The sequence below is a fragment of the Crocuta crocuta genome, unplaced genomic scaffold (assembly GCF_008692635.1).
Source record: "Crocuta crocuta isolate KB4526 unplaced genomic scaffold, BGI_CrCroc_1.0 scaffold687, whole genome shotgun sequence".
In the NCBI taxonomy this organism is placed as follows: Eukaryota; Metazoa; Chordata; class Mammalia; order Carnivora; family Hyaenidae; genus Crocuta; species Crocuta crocuta.
The window spans coordinates 4,187,470-4,208,367 of NW_027530182.1; the positions used below are offsets into that span (position 1 = coordinate 4,187,470).

General features: G+C 41.4%; 1 protein-coding gene across 1 annotated transcript in view; it reads left to right on the forward strand.

Moving 5' to 3' along the window:
• Window positions 1-20,898, forward strand: part of ADAMTSL1 (ADAMTS like 1) — a gene marked incomplete at its 5' end in the record, with an annotated part of 912,424 nt that overhangs the window by 804,050 nt on the left and 87,476 nt on the right. The window contains one exon of the mRNA XM_077765085.1: window positions 14,402-14,530. Within this exon, the coding sequence (XP_077621211.1) occupies window positions 14,402-14,530 (129 nt within the window). The remainder of the gene's footprint in view (window positions 1-14,401; window positions 14,531-20,898) is intronic.

Here is a 20,898-nt window from a genome sequence, read left to right on the forward strand (position 1 = left end):
TAATGCTTACAGACTAGTAAAGGCAATAGATGTATATAGGACTACCTAAAATCGAGACATAATTATAATTTCCTTCAAATGTATGCAAGATCCCGTGTAGTGGTGTATAAAATACCACCCAAATACACACTAAATATAAGGGGACAGTGGGTGTCAAGCCTTTCTGATTTGATTACCAATTATACTGCTTATCTTGAACAAAGTATATAACCTCACTGAGTTTTCATTCTCATCTGTAAAAAATGAAATTAATAATATTTTATGGGATTGTTGTGAGTTAAATAAGACTGTGCATGTGAAAAAGCACCTAGCCCAATGCCCGGCACATAGTTCACACTCAATACATGTTTTTTATTTTTTTCTTTCTCTAGCTTTTCTAAAATTAAATACATCCTGAAAGCAATTCTAAAACGTGTAAAACATTAGTCTGAGTTTGCTTCCATGTATTTTTCATTATAAGTCTTCACAGACTATACTCTGTGTACAGACTTAGGAATGGATGCAGCTCACTTGCAATTCAATCTTCGTAGTAAGGGGCACCTGGGCGGCTCAGTCCCATAAGCCTCCAACTTCAGCTCAGGTCATGATCTCACGGTTTGTGAATTCAAACCCTGCGTCGGTCTCTGTGCTAACAGCTCAGAGCCTAGAGCCTGCCACGGATTCTGTGTCTCCCTCGCTCTCTCTGCCCCTCCCCTGCTCACAGTCTGTCTTTCTCTCTCTCTCTTAAAAGTAAATAAACATTAAAAAAATTTTTTTAACCTTCATGGTAAATCTCAGTGCTTCTGGACTTCTAAAAACATGGCAGGTTTTGTTTGTTTGTTTGTTTGTTTGCTTGTTTGCCTTTACTTCAGTATGAATATTAGACCAAAAGGGAAAAACATCCTTTCGAGACTCAAGATACTCCGGTGTCTCCATGATTTTGTAAAAAGGGTATGAACTTTGGTCTTGCCAGTGTGCCTGAGTTGACCAGAAGTGGGGAAATTTGTTCATACTAATTCACAAGAGCAAGCAGAGCATGACAGTTAAGGTTGAGGGCTCTGTGGCCTCATGGTCTGGATTATATTCCTGGCTCTATTACTTCCTGGCTATATAACCTCGAGCGACTTCTTTACTCTCTCTGACTTGGCTTCTTCCTTTGTAAATGGTGATAAGAATAGCACATGATTCAGAGGGGTTTTGTGAAGATTAAATACATTCATTCATACAAAATGCTTATAATTGTGCCTGGCACATAGCAAGCACTCAATATTTGTTAGCTATTGTTATTGGGAAGATAATGCATAAAACAAAAGCCATGTTATTTTTACAGTAGGGAAGACTTCTTTTCAGAGACCAGAATGCTCACACACCCTTTGTAGATAGAGCACCTCGCTCTCAACATCTCGATGCCAGCTGGGGAAGTTGAATTAGCCATCTGGAAAGGACTAGCCTTCCTGGATACAGAGCAAGGGAGATAGCTTGTGGTAAGGAATATTTCACCTGGGCCACAGGGAAGCAGGCCTGATGAGCTTTCCTTGGCTCACAACCAGACCTCTTCTATTGGGTTGTTCCCTCCTCTGTATAGAGTGTGTTCCCATTTCCACTTCTCAGATTCATTTTAGGTCCATTGCTACTCTCTACACAATTTTTCTTTAAACACAGTTCAGCTTCAGACATGCTATTATAGCCATATCTTCCTTCTTCTGCCTTATTTGGGCCCATAAAATATTTTCTCCAGTATCCTTTTGCTTTTCTCCACACCCATCCATTATGTGTTGATTTATCTTTAAGTCTCAGAGATTTGAGAATACTTTGCATCTCAGAATGGATCAACCTATCAACTTCCTGGGTTCAGAAGGAAGCCCACAGCCATGTAAACAACAAGGACACAAAATTCCTTTCTGTCCTAAATTGACTTAATTGGATACCTGTTTCACTACTAAGAATGTAGATGACAGTAGCATACAGTAGATGGGAGGGTAAGAGGAGGTAGGGAGGAGCATAAGAATATCCCTGAAATGTCACATCCCTAACTTTTTGAAGTACTTATTACTTTACATCAGGTATAGATCCTTCTGGGTAAAAGGAGAGTTTCTGGTGTGCAGAGAGATGGGCACAAAGATTGGAGAGCCATCTCGACTAGTCAGATTCAGCACTCAGCCAAGTTGCTCAGAAACCAATCTGAATGGTAAAGCAGGGTTTTGAAGGAAAGCAGTAGTTTCCTGGCAAATTGCTTCAGGCTGGATCAGTGGAGTTTGGCTCTACTTACCAATGCAGATGAGTCCTGCCCAGGTGTAGACCATGGATGAGGTCATGGCCATAAGGGAAACGGTTTTGGTTGTCATTGATTTTATAAGATCACAAAAGAGATACTGTAAGGCCTGCCTGACATCATCACTGGAAAATGAGAAAAAGATGAAGGATGAGCATATCTTTCATTGAAAGGAGAGAACACAGATGAGCTCATCTGAAGTTTTCACAGGAAGAGAGAGACAGAAAATATTTCTCCTTTCCTGGCATGCTTTTCTGCTTTTTGATGAGTTGAATAGCTGACACATATACTGTGTCTGATAAAGAAATCACAAAAAATAAAAAGGAAAATAAAAATAAAAAAGCAGTTGTCCTTAAAATTCTCCTTTCTGCCTCCTCCCCATCATGATTTACTAGCTGCATTAAAAGACAAGAAGTTTTGTGTGGCTTTCATAATGTAAGTCATTTCAAATGGGCATTTCTGATTTTTTTTGCCAGCAATTCTGTTAACCAGAAGAGGACTTTGCTTTAGAGATGGCTAGAGAGGGGTTTGTCACCAGTGTCAAAAACAGACAAAGGGAGGTTTTCTCCAATGCCTTAGTAATCGGAGGGAAAGGTAGACAAGTTTGACTATGTTCCAGATGGTGCTCTGAACAGCAGGGTAGTGGCCATTGACTAATCCAAGCTGCCATCAAGGGTTTTATTATCTGATATAATCCTGAGTCCTCAAGGTTCTTCAATTTCGTTCAGGATGTACAGATGTGTAGCCTGCCCACTACAGAGCACTAGTTTCTACAGAACTTAGATAAAATGGACAAGAATTTAGCAGGAGAGTCCAACCAATCTGCTCTGCTCTTCAGTTGACTAAAGGAAACAAGGTGCAAATGATCCTGGGGGGCTCAGTCAGGTAAGCATCAACTCTTGATTTCAGCTCAGTTCATGATCTCACAGTTCATGAGCTGGAGCCCTACATGGGCTCCATGGTGACAGCACGGAACCTGCTTGGGATTCTCTCTGTCCTCTCTCTCTGGCCTTCTCCAACTCACGCACTCTCTCAAAATAAACATTAAAAAAAAAAAAAGTACAAATGATCCAAACTAGCCTATCGCAAATTCTGGAAAAGCAATTCCCACATCTGTCCAAAGGAATGAGGGAAGGATGGTGGTTGGACACATCATGGGAAATAGCATATCCTAGGTTAGTTGTTTCTCAGAGAGGCTGCAGGATCACATGGTTGTACTAGATATGGGGTCCTTTGTCTAGGATTCCTCAGTGGAAGATGCAGAGAAAGTGAGGACAGCACCGCTTGCTGGCTTAGTCTTCCAAGAAATCAACTCCAACTGAATCATTAGAAGTGGTAAATGACACACTAGCAATGGCAAAAGCTATCTTTAGGGAATGGTATTGAAAACAAGAGAGGAGAGGGAAGCCAGACAGCCTGGGAATGTTCTGCAAAGGAGTCTGAGCCCTGACAACCACCTTAGGTTCAAAGGGCCCTGTGACATTTATACTTAAGGCACACCAACTAAACAGGATAGCAAGGGCAAAGAAATTCCAATTCCAATTCTTCTCATTTTTGGTGACAGATAGTAGTCACAGTGTTTAACCCAGATCATCACAAATAGGTTAAATCAGGTTAAAACTGTTTTTCATCTTTATCAAGGTATAATTTATATCACCCATTGTCAGTGTGCAAGTTAGTAATATTTTTTAGTCAATTTTTAAAAAATGTTTTTAACATTTATTCATTTCTGAGAGACTAAGAGCGTGAACAGGACAGGGGCAGAAGGAGAGGGAGAAACAGAATCCAAAGCAGGCTCCAGGCTCTGAGCTCTCAGCATAGAGCCCAACACAGGGCTTGAACCCATGAGCCATGAGATTATGACCTGAGCCAAAGTCAGAGGCTTAACCAACTAAGCCACCCAACCACCCCCTTTATTAGCAAATTTTTAAGTTGTGTAACCATCACTCTGATCCAAGGCTACGGTTTTTTTAAAATAGTTTTAAAACCATTTAAATTATTAAATTATTTAAAATATTTAAATTTTTAAAATAATCCACATACTATACAATTCAGCCATTTATAGTATATAATTAAATGGCTTTAATTTTGAGGCTAAACCTGTCTGTGCTGTGAACATAGCCTGGAGTTTACCAGTACTGTCTGGGTCAAATTTTTTGTTTTCTGTATTCTCTGATCAGATATTACATCACATTTCCCAATGTTGTCAGAGTATTGTGCAAAGCATAATAATTTATTAGATTACACTAACTAAAACCATGTAATGATTTGGATGAATTGCCATTATGAAAAAAAGGAAGCTTTATCGTAATAATGGAATAAATAAGATTCTAGGCAAAGTATTTGCCTCATTTCAAAATTTTGAAGCAGATTTAGAACTATAAATCTGTGTCCTTGTTATAACAGAGGGGTTTTAAACAGATACATACTTCAGTCTCTTCAAGACCTAAGAGCTCTATGAATTTCTTGCATGTAAACAAGAACAGCAGTCCACGCTCCACCACCACTACCAGCTATAAACTCCCCTTACCTGAAACCCTGACATTTACAAATTTACTTCCTTTCTTTGGGAAATTAGAAGACTAGGTAGCAAAGAAGTACAGCTTTTGCAGTGACATCTTAGAAAAATAATAGGTGAGAGGAAAGTTTCCCAAAGGACTGGTAATGAGAAAGGGGACCAGGTAAGTGGAGTGGACTGAAAGATCAGATGCCAATTAGGCAGGACGTGGAAGAGGAGGAGACCCCACGTGAGAGACAGCAGGACAGGAAGGAGTTAAAAACTCCTGAGCTATAAAATGTGAAAGGCATTTGGAAGGAGAACCAGACTAAAGGGGGGAAAAATCACGCATTTCAATATAACTAGTATCTATAACAAAGCAACTCTTGTTGAAATTGCCAGGTAGCCAGATCCTGAAAAGTTTCTGGTCAGCACGGGATGGTAACTGGCAATAGCCAGTATCCATCATGACTAATCTCAGATGTCTAAGATGTTGTTGGTATTTATAAGGGCTTTTCATGAGACCACACTGATTGTGGTCCCTTAAACTGTATTTAACTCGTGGGTCTCAAATTCTTCAACTGGGAATTCTCACTTCAGGAAGCTTTTGCTGATTTACCTCCAGTGGCCCTTGTGAGAAACCTGTGATCATTACAGAAGTGAGCATTTCTTAAGGCATCGTTTGTTTTAACAGTCTCGCTTATTACAACTCATTATCCATGATTAAATCTGGATTGAATACAGTTTGCTTCGTTTTACATATTGGAAGTATGTGAAATTTATAACACCTCATTGCTGAATACTCTAATATTTTCATTAGTGGGTGTCACTACCTTATTCACCTTTCTCCTGAATTGAGATTTGGGGCCACCGTGGCTATCATAGCTAGTTTCCTGAACTGTGTTGCAATGGTCCCCAGCAATTCAGCCTGGCAAGCGGTCTCATTTCACTGCAAGTAGATCCTTTTTGGGGTCTCTGACAAGACCAATCCTGGAGTGGCTTTTAAGCTCTCTGGGTCTGTCCAGATGCTGATGCCAGTTTCAGGAGACTCCATCGTATTTAAATTTCTTCTTCTTCTAATTATCCTGAAACCTTCAGTTTTTCAAAACCCAAACAGTTGAGTTCCTTCTCACGAACAGATTGGATCCTTCTCTTTTTTCTTATCCATTTCCTCTTCATTTTTTTCAAGCTCTCTATTTTTTCATTTACCCAAGTTTCCCAGCACTATCACAGCATTTTCTCTCCACTTCGCCGAGCTGATGCCGATGATCGCTAACATTTATTCAAACCTCATACTGTGCTAAGGAATCGTTCTAACAGCTTTACATGTATCAATGTGTTTATTCATCTCTGTAGTCATAGAATAGAAAACCAAAGCACAGAGAGATTAAATAACTTGCCTAAGGTCACTCAGCTCTTAGGTGATGGAGTCCAGACACCTGATGTGTGGGCTGCCCCTTCTCATGCCTGTGTCCATTGTAGACATCACTAGTTTATCATGCATTTTTGTTGCTCAGTCATCATGCAGGTTACCGAGAATCCGTATCTTAGTGGTACCCTAGGAGAACTCTGCCAATTGCCAGTTTAGGCTTCAGAATCTCAAACCTGTTTTCCATTGGTGTGTCCTTTCTGGAGCCTGCAGTCCCCATTTCTGTCACTGCCCTGTACCCCAGTCACCTTCAACATGTCCCACTCTGCCTGGGAATGAACACACATGCACATTACCCAGCATAGATTGCCTCCAGCTACATGGTAAGAACCTCAAGTCTTTGAAGTATGATTCACTTTTGATGGTTCACAGTAGTAAAGAACCATTTTCAAATGATGTTTGTGACTCATAAGGTTAGGAGAATTGAAAGAAGGACCCATCTGATTCATTTAATAAATTAACAAATATTCACTGAGCCTGGATTAATTAGCATTTGCTACCTACTGTAACAAACAAAACCACAACTATATGATGGCTAAATAGGATGGATTACTTCTTGTTCACATAAAGTTTAAGATAAATTATTGCTCAGGATGGTTTTTGAAGGTCAGGCCAAGAAGTGGTGGTCTCGCGTTCCATCAGCTAGAACTCGGTACCTTGCTCACACCTAACTGCAAAGAGGGTGGGAAGGGACCTAGCTGTGTAACTGGGGAGAAGAAAAGAGTTTGGTTAGTAGTAAATCTGTCTCAGCCGTAGCTTCTAAAATGGAAGGCATCATGCTGTTAAAAACAAAGTTCCTATTAGCAGAGGCCTGGACTTGGGCCCTGAGAAAAAGTTACTCACAATGCTCTCTGTTCTTGGCTGCACTCAAAAAAGAAACCTTCCATCTCCTCTGGCTCCTCTCTCAATCACCTTTATACCGGGCCAAAGATATTTTTCAGCCACATATGTTCATATTTTTTCCCATTGGGTTTTGATTTTACCCAGAGTCACACATGTGGGAAAGAGGCATGAGCCAGAGCCCAGATTACATACAGGAATGTATTTCTGAGCATTTGCTCCTGGGGCTGCTCATTTATCCATACCTGTCTCTCCACTGCTCATCCTGCAGGGTAAGGACAGTCCCTGGGTGGCCGAACTGCTCTGCTGCAAAGGTATCATGAGGTAGCACACCACTGGATACGGACACACAGGTTTAGCTATGCCTCACATTCACCCTGTGACAAGGGCTGCCCTTGCTTATCACTGGTGAGGCTCCATTTCCCCTCTCCATGACTTCTATCAGGTCATACCCCAAAAACTAAGGGGTATGAGATCTGAACTGAGCAAAAGCAATTCCCTTCATGATCCTGTTTCTGGGTTTGACTCTCTTGGATGGGCTTGATTCCTCATATTAGGCCCAATAAATGGAAGCACTTGCCTTTGTTTCCATTTCTTCGTTTCTCTTAGGCATATAAAACAAGGCTTAATTTCCTTTTCTTGAGCTCTTAGTCAACTGTAACAGAAATTTATAGATTAAATGAAAGTGTAATCTGTAAACCCTAAGGTTTACATTAGTGAGCATGAATTTAATCTGCTGGCTGATGCCGATTTACAGAAGGGAAGAGCAGCTGACAGCCCAGGTACCTCTCACACTGCAGAGGCCCTGTGGTCACGTGGTCTTATGGAACGACTTTTCTGTTTCACTTATTGCAAAAGTCATTCTTAGTACAGCATGCCATGACTTTTGTTTGTTAGCATCGTCTTAACACAAACATTTATCATTTCACTCCCTCTGCGTCTCCAGCTTTTTTCATCTTAATTAACTTCATAATTAAAACTCATACTCATTAACATGAATATAGTCAGACATAAACCTAGACATGGCACCACATAGCAGTACTCACTTATTAGGTGATCACCCAGAGGATCTAAAATAGGATCTAAAACCTAAAATAGGTTGTTATTGTTGTTGCTGTTGTTAGCTGACCATTAAAATCAAGGTCCAACTTGAAAGTTTCAAATCGGGAACTAGCAGTGGTCTCTTAAAAGAAATCTTTCCAGTTCACCAAGAATCAGAGAAATCAGTTAACAGAAAAACTAAAGGATTGTCATTTGTTGATTCTCAAGCCTGTCTGTGTATCAGAATTACCTGTGAACTTGCTGAAAATGGAGATTATAGCTTCCATTCCAGGACAGAAAACTTCATCAGAAGTCTGAGCTCTGTCACTGGTGAAGTCTCTCCTTTATACTGGAATGGCATGGTTATGCACACTGGATGAATCTGTTTCCTTGGTAACCACAGGGGAGTAAATCAAAAAGCACCTAAAACCATCTCATGGTTGCCCTAGTCTTCAGGAAGGGAAAATCTTTGTGTCCCAAGGCAAAGTCTTGGCCCTATGCGCTGGGATTCAAATTTAGCAGGTCTGGAATGGGACTCAGTAATATACACAAGCTTTTCTAATAGATGTAAGAGATTAAGAAACATTATTTTCAAGGGCACCTGGCTGGCTCAATTGGTTAGCCGTCCAATCTCATAGTTAGTCATCATCTCATAGTTCATGAGTTTGAGCTCCATGTAGAGCTCTGTGCGGACAGTATGGAGTCTGCATGGGATTCTCTCTCTCCCTCTCTCTTGCTTGAGCTCTCTTTCTCTCAAAATAAATCAATAAACATTTTTGAAAAAAGAAAGAAACAGTATTTTCAGTGTACATTTTATAGATTATAAATACTTGGGTAACTTTGCGATTTGTCTTAACAATGGATCGTGAAGGTAGTGAGAAATGTACAAATAGCCTGTGAGAATGATGGCACCTCTTGTGACAGGACAAAAGGCCATTACTTTCAAGCAAAAACTCAATATAATTAATTAAGGGCTGGATTTAATTCCGTGGCATTTGAATTTTATAGCTATACACTTGTAGCTGTAAAAAAACACCTTTATTATTAAAATTCCTATAGGAAAAATAACTTAGTAATTGTGAGTCTGAAACTCTCTGGTCTCTAACCTACTTTTCTCCACTGGCACAGTTGTTTTTATTACAGTGAGGCAATTTGTACTATAGCAGGAAGATTATGTTTTTAATAAGTACCCTGGGAGTTCTGAGACATTTGAGATCCCCTGTAAAAAGCAGCAGACTTTAGGTCAAAAATCTAGGGTCATGGTTAGCCCTACTACCTGCTGCTCTGTGACCTTGGGCAATCCATGAAGCCTCTCTAAACCGAAATTCTTTGATTACACAAAACAAGTAGTTACTTGCCTCGGGGTTGCTATGAAAGCAAAAACAAATTCAGGTAATGCACATAGCATACCATATGCACACATATATTCACTTACCAGATACTTACGGAGGACCTGCTAATGTGCCTGGACTAGGCAGTAGGAATAAAGAAGAAAACAAGGGGGATGTGATCCCTGCTTTTATGGAGGCTACTTGGTGAGGGATGGGGACAGAGAATACACAAATAAATGATAAATTCTGATAGTTCTTTGCTTATGAAGTTGGTGGTAAGATACATAATGACTGGCCAGGGATAAAGGGAGACCTTATTTAGATGGGATGGTTAGGAAAGGTCCCAGTAGGAGATGTTACTTGCACCTGAGGAACAACTTAAGAAGACAGCCATGCAGAAGTCTGTCGCTAGAGGATATCAGGGAAAGGGAAGAGCCCTGGTAAATGAGACGATGTTTTGGAGAAAGAGAAAGAAGGCCAATGTGGCTGGAGCAGTGATTGATGTGGAGTGTGGCTCCAGTGAGGCAGGAGAGGTTGACAGTTGTGCCAGAACCCATAGAGAACATGGTTGGTTGTGAAAAGGAGCTTGAAATTTTGTTCGACTTGCACTGATAAAGCCCTTGATAATTTAAACTGAGGAGATACATGATCTGATTCATGTTTGGGAAGGACCATTGTGGCTGTTATAAAAAGAGACTGTACTGAAAGACGGGGGGAAGTGAGATCAGTTAGGCTCTGCAGCAGTCCAGCCGGAGAAGGTAACAACATTAGATTATAGTGACAGAGGAGTGGGTTAGATTTAGGGTTTATTTGGAGTTAGAGTGGGGAGCTTCCTGCAGGTAGGGAGGTAAGGTAAATACGCTGAGATTTACTCAGTGTCATCCCAGCTGCACTCCCCTATTATCACCTGTATTATTCTCAGAAACCCTCATAGTACAAAGTCACTCATCTCTATTTCAGGTCGTACATAGTCTCATATATAGGGAACAAGGTGAAATAAGGAAAAAGATCCCCAAACAGTCAAAATAGGTACGGAAAGCCTTTGCACATATTCAACCCTTACTTCTGCCTTGGAACATAGTTTTAATGAGCCTAATAATCTATGCCTAGAATACAGTCTGAAGGGAAAAGGAAAAGAAAGAGGGACAGCTTAAAATAGGAGGCTGTATGGCAGTACAGGCAGGAATGGTGGATAAATAGATGAGGGAGAAAACATAAAGTATAAAAAGCAAGTTAAAGGGCATTGTTGAATTATGATTTTCTTCATAGTTAATGAAGGCACAGAAGACTGAACAACCTTGTAGAGTGTCCTGCCTATAAAATGGTTAAAACAAAACTAAATCCATTTGGCTTACAAAAAGTAAGCTTAGGGTACATAAAAATGATTTCATGTGGACCCTTACTCCCCCAAGGTGCCTAATAAATGATTCTTTTAAATATATCTTGTGGTCGTGTACACAAAGTGTTGGACCTTTATCCCCAGCTGATAAAGGCCTATTAAAATGTAATGTACACAGAGCCTCTCCTTCCGGGAAAAGGGCACGGATGCACTTTTCCCTATTCTTCTTGTTAAATACAATTAAAATCCGTGGAGATGATACATAAAACAAACTCAAGAAGTCTAAAAGGTGGAGAGGGAAAAGAAGACTGGCTAGAGATCTTGGGAACTGAGGTACTAAACAATTGTTACTTCCTCAAGTTCTCTTATAGCCTCCTAACTCCCACACACAGAGCTGAAGAAGCCAGCCATTGGGAAATGCAATGGAAACATGAAAAAAATGCCTCAGCTAAAGACTTCTCTCTCTAGCCACAGGACCAGAAAGGGGTAGCTTAACCAGACAGAAAACTTTTGGGAAGCTCTACTTTAAAACAAAAAACTATGATCCATCACCACCCACACCAGCAAAGGCTGAGTGGGGAACCTAGACTTCACCTCATCAGATATGAAACAATGTTCCTCAGTATCCCCATGGATGTGGTGTCAGAGAAGACGAATTTCATCCCCATAGAGTGAAAAGCAGGGTGGGAAAGCACATTGGGAACCTGGAATTCTACCCTCACCCTGTGGCACCCTCTTTACCCTCTTCTCTGGGGTGATATGACAGAAGGCCTCCTGGAAAGTTGAGACTTCCACCTACCACCCAGCAGCAATAAGGTGCCTCCCACAGTGGGGCCAGTGGGGACCATGTGGGGAGCCAGAAGTCCCACCACTGCTCAGCAATAATGAGGAGTCCCTCATATGAGTGACAAAAAAGGCAGCTGGAGAATCTGCACCTCTACTTCCATTAGGTAGTAATAAGGTGGCCCCTCCCTGCTCCCCCATCTTAGTGGTGGCAGAGAAAGCCAGCTAAAACAGTAGGCTTAAATAAGATCCAGATTTGCATAACATAATATGAAAATGTCCAGGGTTAGATTGAAAATCACTCATCATACCCAAAACCCACCATCACCACTCTTATTCTGCATTCTTATCCAGTTCCAGCACCCTTACTCAGTGCTGGAAGCTCTATCCAGTGAAATGATAGGCATATAGATCAGAAAGGAAGGAATAAAACTGTTTGTAGACAAAATGATCAGCTACATAGAAAATTACAAGAAATCTACCCACAACAAGTCCTAGAACTAATGTGTAAGTTTAACAAGGTCACAGTATACACAAAAATCAACAGTATATCTATATATTATCAATGAACAGCAAAATTGAAAATACAATGTAATTTACAATCCCTCAAAAAAATCAAAATGATTAGGTATAAATCTAACAAAATGGATATGAAACTTGTATGTTGGAAACCATAAAACACTGATTGAAGAAATTAAGAGATCTAAATAAATAGACATATACTGTTCATGTATGGGAAGGTGCAACATAGAATATGAATTCTCCCCAAACTGATAGAGTAGTTTAATGTAATCACTATAAAAATACCAGTAAGATTTTAAGGGTGTAGACAAATTGTTGTAAACCTTATGTAGAAAAGAAAAAAAAAAACTAGATTAGCAAAGAAAAATAAAGTGGAAAGAATCAACCTACCCAAATGCAAGATTAATTATATAGTTACAATTATTAAGACTATGTCATATTGGTAGATGGATAGATGCACAGAACAGTGGAATAGAAGGGAGAACCCAGAGACAGATCCACAAAAATATGTCCAACTTATTTTGACAAAAGTACAAAAACAATGCGATGAAAGAAAGATAGCTTATTCAATAATTGGTGATGGAGCAATTGTACATCCATAGGCAAAAAAAAAGTGCAATTTTATCAAAGTCTCACACCTCTATAAAAGTTAATTCAAAATGTATCACAGACTTCAGTGTAAAATGTAAAACTATAAAACTTTTACGAAAAAAAAAATAGGTAAAAATCTTGAAGATCTAGACCTAGATAGTTTTTAGACTTAATGTCAAAAGCATGATCCATGAAAGGAAAACTTGATAAATGAGACTATCAAAGTTAACACTTTTGTTCTGTGAAAGAACCTGTTTAAGAAGATGAAAAGTTATAGAACTGGGAAAAAGTCTTTGCAAACCACATATCTGACAGAAGACTAATATCTAGAATATAAAGAACTTGCAAAACTCAACAGACAATAAGAATCCAATGAGAAAATGCTCAAAGGACATGAAGAAACACTTCACCAAAGAGGATGTAAAGATGGCAAGAAACACATGAAAAAATATCAACATCAGTAGCGTTAGGGAAATGGGAACTCACCCCACAATTATGTCACTACACACCTATCAGAATGGCTAAAATTAAAACAAATGACAACACCAAATGCTGGCAAAGATGGAGAGAAACTGGATCACTCACTCATTACTGATGGGACTGTGAAATGGTATAGCCACTCTGGAAAACAGCTCAGCAGTTTCTTTACAAACAAAATATGCAGCTACCACATGCCCTACCCGTGGCACTCCTGGGCCTTTATCCCAGATGAATGATGACTTACGTTAACACACAGACTTGTACACAAATGTTTATAGCAGCTTTATTTAAATAGACACATCTGGAAACAACCCAGATGTCCTTCAACAAGTAAAGCACACAACCATGGTACCATTAGAGACCCCATATAATCTCCAAAGAATTATTCTGAGTGGAAAACAAAATCTAAAAAGATTACAATACTATATGATTCCATTTTTATTAATGTTCTTGAAATGACAAAATTATAGAAATAGAAAAGAGATTAAAAGTTACTGAAGGATTAAGGCAAGGTTGGGGGCAGCATTTGGGCTCCTATAGTGATGGGAATGTTCTTTAGCTTAACTTTGTCAATGTCAATGTCCTAGTTATGATACTATAGTTCTATAAGATGTTACTGTTGGGGGAATCTGGGTAGCAAGTACACAACATTGCTCTGTGTTATTTCTTACAACTACATGCGAATCTATAATTATCTCAAAGTAAATAATTATTTCAAATTAAAAACAGTAAGCCCTTAGGGCACCTGGGTGGCTCAGTCCATTAAGCATCTGACTCTTGATTTTGGCTCAGGTCATGATCTCATAATTCATGGACTCAAGCCCCATATCTGGCTCTGTGCTGACAATGCAGAGCCTACCTGGGATTTTCTCTCCCCTTGTCTCTGCCCCTCCCCTGCTCATGCACACACTGTCTTTCTCTCTCCCAAAATAAACAAACATTTTTAAAAGAAGAAAAAATAATAATCCCTTAAAATAGAATATATAATATCATTTATTAATTTAATGATAAAGTGCACAAATCACAAATCATCCCAGCTTCTTAGATACTATGCTCCGTCCTCAGATTCTTCAAACTTTGTTCTTATTCTGACAATTCTTTGGTGGGTAAGTGGGTGGGTGACTGGGTGGGTGGTTTCTATATTGTATAGTTACAGCTTTATCAAAGGAAAACATGGTTTGTGGGAAAAGCCCGGGTATACTAGTTGTTCATTGTGGGTCATCCCATGTTTCAAGTGAATGCCCCCCAAGCCCGTAGCCACCATCTCGTAAAATCTCATATTCCTTTCCACTTTCAGGAAAGCCACTAGTGAAGACATCACGAGTGACTGTGATCAACACGGAGGAGCCCTCAATCACAGTGGATGTAGGAAGCACCATCAAAACAGTGCAAGGAGTGAACGTGACAATTAACTGCCAAGTTGCAGGTGAGAAATGTATTCATGTGTTAATTCATCTGTTCAAATATTAATGGAGCCTTGTGCTAGGTCAGGGGATACGAAGATGAATACAGATTCTATTCTCAGGGACTCAGGGCTAGTAGGAAAGCTAAGAAAGGAACCTCAGTCACCCTGAACATGGAAAATGCTACAGGCATTTAGAGGAGGAAAGATGAATTCTGGCTGGGACTGAAGTGGTTTCTTATTTCAGCCTTGCACACTGAGAGAATATGAACATCCAAAGATGGGAGCAAAGTGTGTTCCAAGTGGACAAAAGAGTGTGGAAAAATTCATGGAAGTAAGAAAGCCCCAAAAAATAAGCAAAAAGTGTGTGGTTTGGTCTGGCTGGAGCCCAGAGTACAGAAATGGTGTGAAAAGGCTTAAACTTTAGAAAGGTGGGTTGTAACTATGCCATGGAAGACCTTAAAGCTGGGCCAAGGAGGTCAGAAAAAGGTGGGTGGATAGCGACCTTAAGGAGCCATGCTTCCAAAAGCCCAAGCCAACAGCAGTGCATAAAATGGACTGAAGATAGGAAATACTGAACCAGAGAGGCCCATTAAAAAGCTGTCATCGGGGGCACCTGGGTGGCTCAGTCAGTTAAGCATCTGACTTCAGCTCAGGTCACTATCTCATGGTTCGTTGGTTCAAGCCCTGTGTCAGGCTCTGTGCTGACAGCTAGCTCAGAGCCTGGAGCCTGCTTCAGATTCTGTATCTCCCTCTCTCTCTGACCCTCCCCTACTAATGCGCGCGCTCTCTCTCTCTATCACTCTCTCTCTCTCTCTCTCAGAAATAAATAAAACATTAAAAGAAAAAAAGAAAGGAAGCTGTCATCATAGTTGCGGCACCTGGCTGACTCAGTCAGTAGAGCATATGACTCGATTTTCAGGCTGTGAGTTCGAGTCCCACATTGGGTATAGAGATTACTTAAAAATAAAATCTTAAAATCAAAAAACTGGCATAGTAGTTTAGAGAAGAGATAATGGGGACCTGACCTCAGGGCAGTGGCAATAGAAAAGTAAGGGGTAGAGGAACATGAGAGATGGCAGAGATAAGACCAGCAGGAATCTGGAGCTTACTCTCATCAAAAGTGGTAGGAGTCATTGATGAGAATAGCCAGTGCTGTTAGGAATGGTGATACAGGAATTGCCCTCCAGTTAGCCTTGCAAATTCAGAGGCCTATGGGGGACTGGAAGTCAGAGGAAAGTGGAGGAAGAGTAGACAGTAGGGGGTGGTAGTATGCTCTTTATAAAGCTACTTACCTTCAATTAAAAAACAACAGAGGCGCTGGGATGACTCAGTTGGTTAAACATTCAATTCTTAATTGTGGCTTAGGTCATGATCTCATGGTTCATAAGTTCAAGCCCCTCACTGGGCTCTGTGCTGACAGTGTGGAGCCTGCTTGGGATTCTCTCTCTGCCTCTCTCTCTGCCCCTCCCTGGCTCTCTCTTTCTCTCTCTCGATAAATAAACTTAAAAAAAAAAAAAAAAAAGTCATACAAAACCCAGCTGCTGATTCTACCTTCCTATGGACCACACTACTTGGTGACATCTACGCTAAGGGTTTTCACTCCCACAATGCAAAGAAATGCATTGTACCAGGGGCTGGCTACAGTCCCCTGCTTGCTGTCCTCAGCAGATACACCCTGCTGTGGCACACCCAAACCCAGGTTCCCCAGTCATGCTCAGTGTACACAGTGGACAGGCAGTGGCACCCTGTTCTGGGCCTTTCTCTATCTCAGATCTACACCCCATTATCAGAAGCTTTACCTCCACTTAGGATTCATAAGCCACATAACCCATTTTCAAATAGGTAGGAAGAAGATCTTAACCTAAAGCAGTTTGTTTCCGAACAGTGGCCAGGCTGGTCTCCTCTGAAATATTCTGGTAGCTCCAGGAAATCAGAAATATAAATCTCTCTCTGTCATCCTACAGTAGCTTCTTTTTAATAAAGCATCCCTAGGCCTGCATGTCCAACCTCACAACCATAGCTCTTCAGGCTCTGTATTCCCGGATGAGGAGTCACATAACACCTCCAAAGGGGCTGCCCTTCATGCAGGGACTGATGGTACAGGTAAGGCCTTCTGTGCAGAGCCATCGTTTCCCACCCGATCACTGCGAACACAGGCCTCAGAGACAGCACTGACTGAGATAAAATGGAACATGGTGGCTTTCTTCTTGATGGGTGAGGTTGGTAGGAATAGAAGAATGGGGAGCAAGGGACAGCGCAACAAGGAAGTGGGCACTTAAAGGAGACTGAAGAAGCAGAATCCAGGCGAGGCAGTATTTACCACAGGGAACCAGGGACACTAAAACCAGCTTTGGCCAGTTCTCCCATGGCACTTCCTGTCTCCCTGACTCCATCCAGAGACTCACTCTTGGTGACCTTATCGTGAGACCACAGGCTGTCGTGCCCAGTTCTTGCCTGGCCATGCACAGTACAGTCTTTATTTTTATTTTTACTCATAGAACCATTTGTGTTCATCATGGTTAACCAAAATGCATCTGTGTTCCTTTGTCATTATGCCTTTTGTTAAATAAGATATTTCCTCAGAGGGCTGGGAAAGAGACTACTTTTGATTACCTAGTTGGTCTGTGAATTTGCTGGAGAAAGCAGTTACCCTTGAACTGAATCTCCAGTCAAAATGTTGTGATGCTCAATGGCAGTAGCAGTGACTTTTACGTTACTAATACAAGTGGCTCTGTGGCTTTCTCATGGTATAACTTTAATGGCTATTTTATAGTCTATACTAAGAATATTATATAATTTACATAGATTAACTTCTTTCCTTACATGTTTGGGTTCTTAGAAGTTTCTCATTAAATAAGTTTTTGTACATGTATGCTTTCAACTTGTAAGATGCAGCCTCACAGATTCTTCCCAACCCTTAAACATAAAAAATATTAAGCAATGAGTATGATGAACATTCTTCTTGAAAAGTGATCTAATGCACTGGCCTACTCACACACATTTTCTCTATTTGAGAAGAGTTCAGAAAACTTAGTAGGAGATAAAGGATTGGGGGAGGAGGGAGTGTTTGTCATTTGGGATTAGCACATACAAAGGTCCTGAGGTAGAAAGAGCAGGCTTCATCTAAAGGAGTAGAATATGGCTGGTATGGCTCTAGGACAGAGAGCAGAGAAGAAGGTAGCATGACATGTGGCTGGAGGGTTGGGGGCAGAAGGCAGGGACTGGCTCTTACATGTTCTCATAGATTATGGTACAATTTGGGATTTTATCCTAAGAGCCAAGGAAGCTTTTGAAGAACTTGGGGGGGTAAAATTGTCAGGACTAGTGATACAGAAATAAATAGTTGAGGAGTCAGTGATGGGCAGTATATTCATTAGGATAGACTCTGGTAATAAGTAGACCAAGTGTATAATGGACCAAATACAATAGAAGTTTATTGTCGTTTAGCTATGAGTCCAGAGAACGGCTGCCCCACAGAGTCACTCAGGCTCAGGGGATGCTAGCAGCTTTGTTATTTTCAACACATGCCCTCCAAAGTGTCCCCAGGGGTTATCTCTAACCAGTCAACCAGAAGAGGGAAAAAACAAAGCGTGGAAGGTGTTTGGGAAGGCTTTTCAGGGCCAGACCTAGAAGCAGCACACATTGACACTTCTCACAGTCCCTCTTAGTCACGTGGTCACTCACCACCACATGGGATATTGAACAGTGTAGCCTAGAGGGGTACCCAGGAAAAAGAAGGAAACAGGTTTTATGAACAGCTATCAGTGTCTGCCACAGTCAGCGTGGAAAAATGTGGACGGCTGAAAACCTTGTGTCCAGACTTCTACGGTTCTTTAGAATAATTGCCAAGACCGCCATTTCAGTTACTGTATCCTTTTCGTTTCTTGCACCAAGCCATCGAAGAAGTTTCTAAAGTGCATCATGTTAAGGAGCACCTTGCAGTGGACACCCCACCTTGAAATGCTGACAAGCTGCCAAGGAGCAAGCAGCGATCCAAATATAACAAGTGGTTAGCAAGAATCTCCTGTCTGGAACTTTAAAAAAGTATTGTGGCATCACCCTACCTAGCAGTTCTGTGGAGATTAAAGGCACTAATCCTTATAACCATATCAAGTGACAACCCATTCTGACCACATTTATTGATCCTTTCAAGCAACAGGGAGGGCACTGTGCTGTTGAGAAGATTTGCCACCAAGGAGAAAAAGTAAAAGATGAGCTTTTTCCCCTCCCCTGTTTTAGACACAAATCCTGCCAAGAGAATCCAGAGTGTGGAGCCTGTCCAAGTAACTTGTCAACAACATACCTTGGACTTTGTTCTGTGGTAGAGTATATTTTCTGTCATTTTTTTAGACATTTCTTTCAGTAAAATGTGTGGTCACATCACAACAGTCTAGAAAAAAAATCTCCCACAACCTGACCAGCTTCTCAACAAGAAGAGAGCTAACAAAGCCAACATATGTGGGCTCTAGACACCTCTCCTAACAATAACCTTGGTGTTACAGTTACAGCAGAAAGGCTAACTCTTTAACCCTTTAGGTTAACTTAAAGGTTAACTTTTTAAGTAGAAAGGATTTGACAGGTCAGAAACAATAGTGCAGCAATTCTGATCTTCTCTAAAGAGGCAGTCGGGTACATTGGCAGGCAGATGGGGGTCTGTGGCATTGAATGAGGGAGTTTGGGTCTCCACACTGCCATTTGTAGGTCACTGATTGGCCATGGGGTGAGGATTAGGAAGGGACAGGGGCTCTGTGCCCTTGTCATCATTCAGGGATCCAAGCTCACATCACTTGATGTGAAAAATGTGATGATGTTTATAAAAGGTTTGGCTTATAGTAAATGTTCACCAAATGTTCTTCTTCCTCTAGCGTGTTCATGCACAGTTCCTGACCTTTGCTCATTCCCCATGCTCAGGTATTCTGAACATTAGTATTAAGCACATGTATCTGGTACCTTTTCAAGGCACACTGGCTTAAACAATGGCTGGTGATGTTTACTAAAGCATCATTATCCTCTCCTGAGGACAGTAGAGCTCTGTGTGGCCTCATTTATTTTTCCTCTTCCTTTCTTCTTTGTTTATAAGATGCTCAAGTCAGTCATGAAAAGGACTCAAAAGATTCTAAAGCATCTTTTTGGTGTCATTCTCTGCCTAAGGCCCACAGTCCCAGGCAGGAGGCCCCCAAAATGTGACCCCAGACACAGCTCCTCCATCAGCAGATTCCTAATGCGGGTCCATACTTGAGTGAGCCTGAGAGAGATTTGCTAATAAGTGTATTAAAGAACAATTCCTACACAGTTTCTCCTCCTTTGGCCCTGCTGTCACATTTATGGCTTTAATTGTACAGAGATTGGAGATAAGTTCCTTCCACCCTTTGCTATCCTGAATATTTCTAGTTCTCCCAAGAGCACCCCTCCCCTCACCTGAGGAACTCAGTCCTTTTGGCAAGCACCCTGTCCTGGCAAACACCCCGATTTCAAGGGGGCATGAGGCAGAGCGATTACGGGAATAGAAGAAGCTTGCACCCACTTCATGGGGAAGTGGGGAATGGCTCCAGGTGTCTCTCCCTCGCCTCTTGTTTCTCACCTTCCCTCTCCACCCCTCCCACTTCCTCTCTTCTACATGTCTCGGCCTCTGGCTGTCCTGCTTCCCTGAAGGATCCTTGCTGCAAGATTTGTCTATGTTGGAGAGAGAGCCTCATGAGACACACACACCACCCCCCATCAGCACCGTTCGCTCCCCTCTCCCCCCACACCCCTCCCACCCCATTCANTCCAGCTCTCTTACTCTGCCTCTTTCTTTCTTTTTTTTTACAAATAGTTTATTGTCAAGTTGGTTTCCATATAACACCCAGTGCTCATCCCCACAAGTGCCCTCCTCCATGCCCATTACCTCCCCTCCCCCACACACCCATCAGTCCTCAGTTACTCTGCCTCTCTTGCTCCAGAACAGCCTTAGCTTCTATCAGGGATTGTGTGCTTGCTGCCCGTAGCCACCCTCGAAAGAACGTTCCAGCACACATGCTGCGTGAGCAATTCATAGCGAGGAAAAGACTTGCCGAAAATGATTTGTAGGGCCTCGTTTTTCCTAGTGCTTTCAGGAGAGAAATGGCAGGGAATGTTTTCTTCCGCTTGCCTTTCAGAGGCCTTCTCTTGAATTCTGTGGGTTTGTTGTTGTTGTTGTTTTAACATAAAAACTGAGCTCAGGGTCCAAAGTCCAAGCTGGCATGGCAAGGCACCATGATGCTCTTGCTCTCCCTAGTGGTGCTGCAATGAAAAATCAACTTCCCTGCCTCTTACCTGCATCTTTTGTCCAAGTATATTCAGAGGCCGTGCCAACTTGGTCCTTCTGCATTTGAGCATCAGGCAGCATGACGTATGCCTCTCTCCCTGAT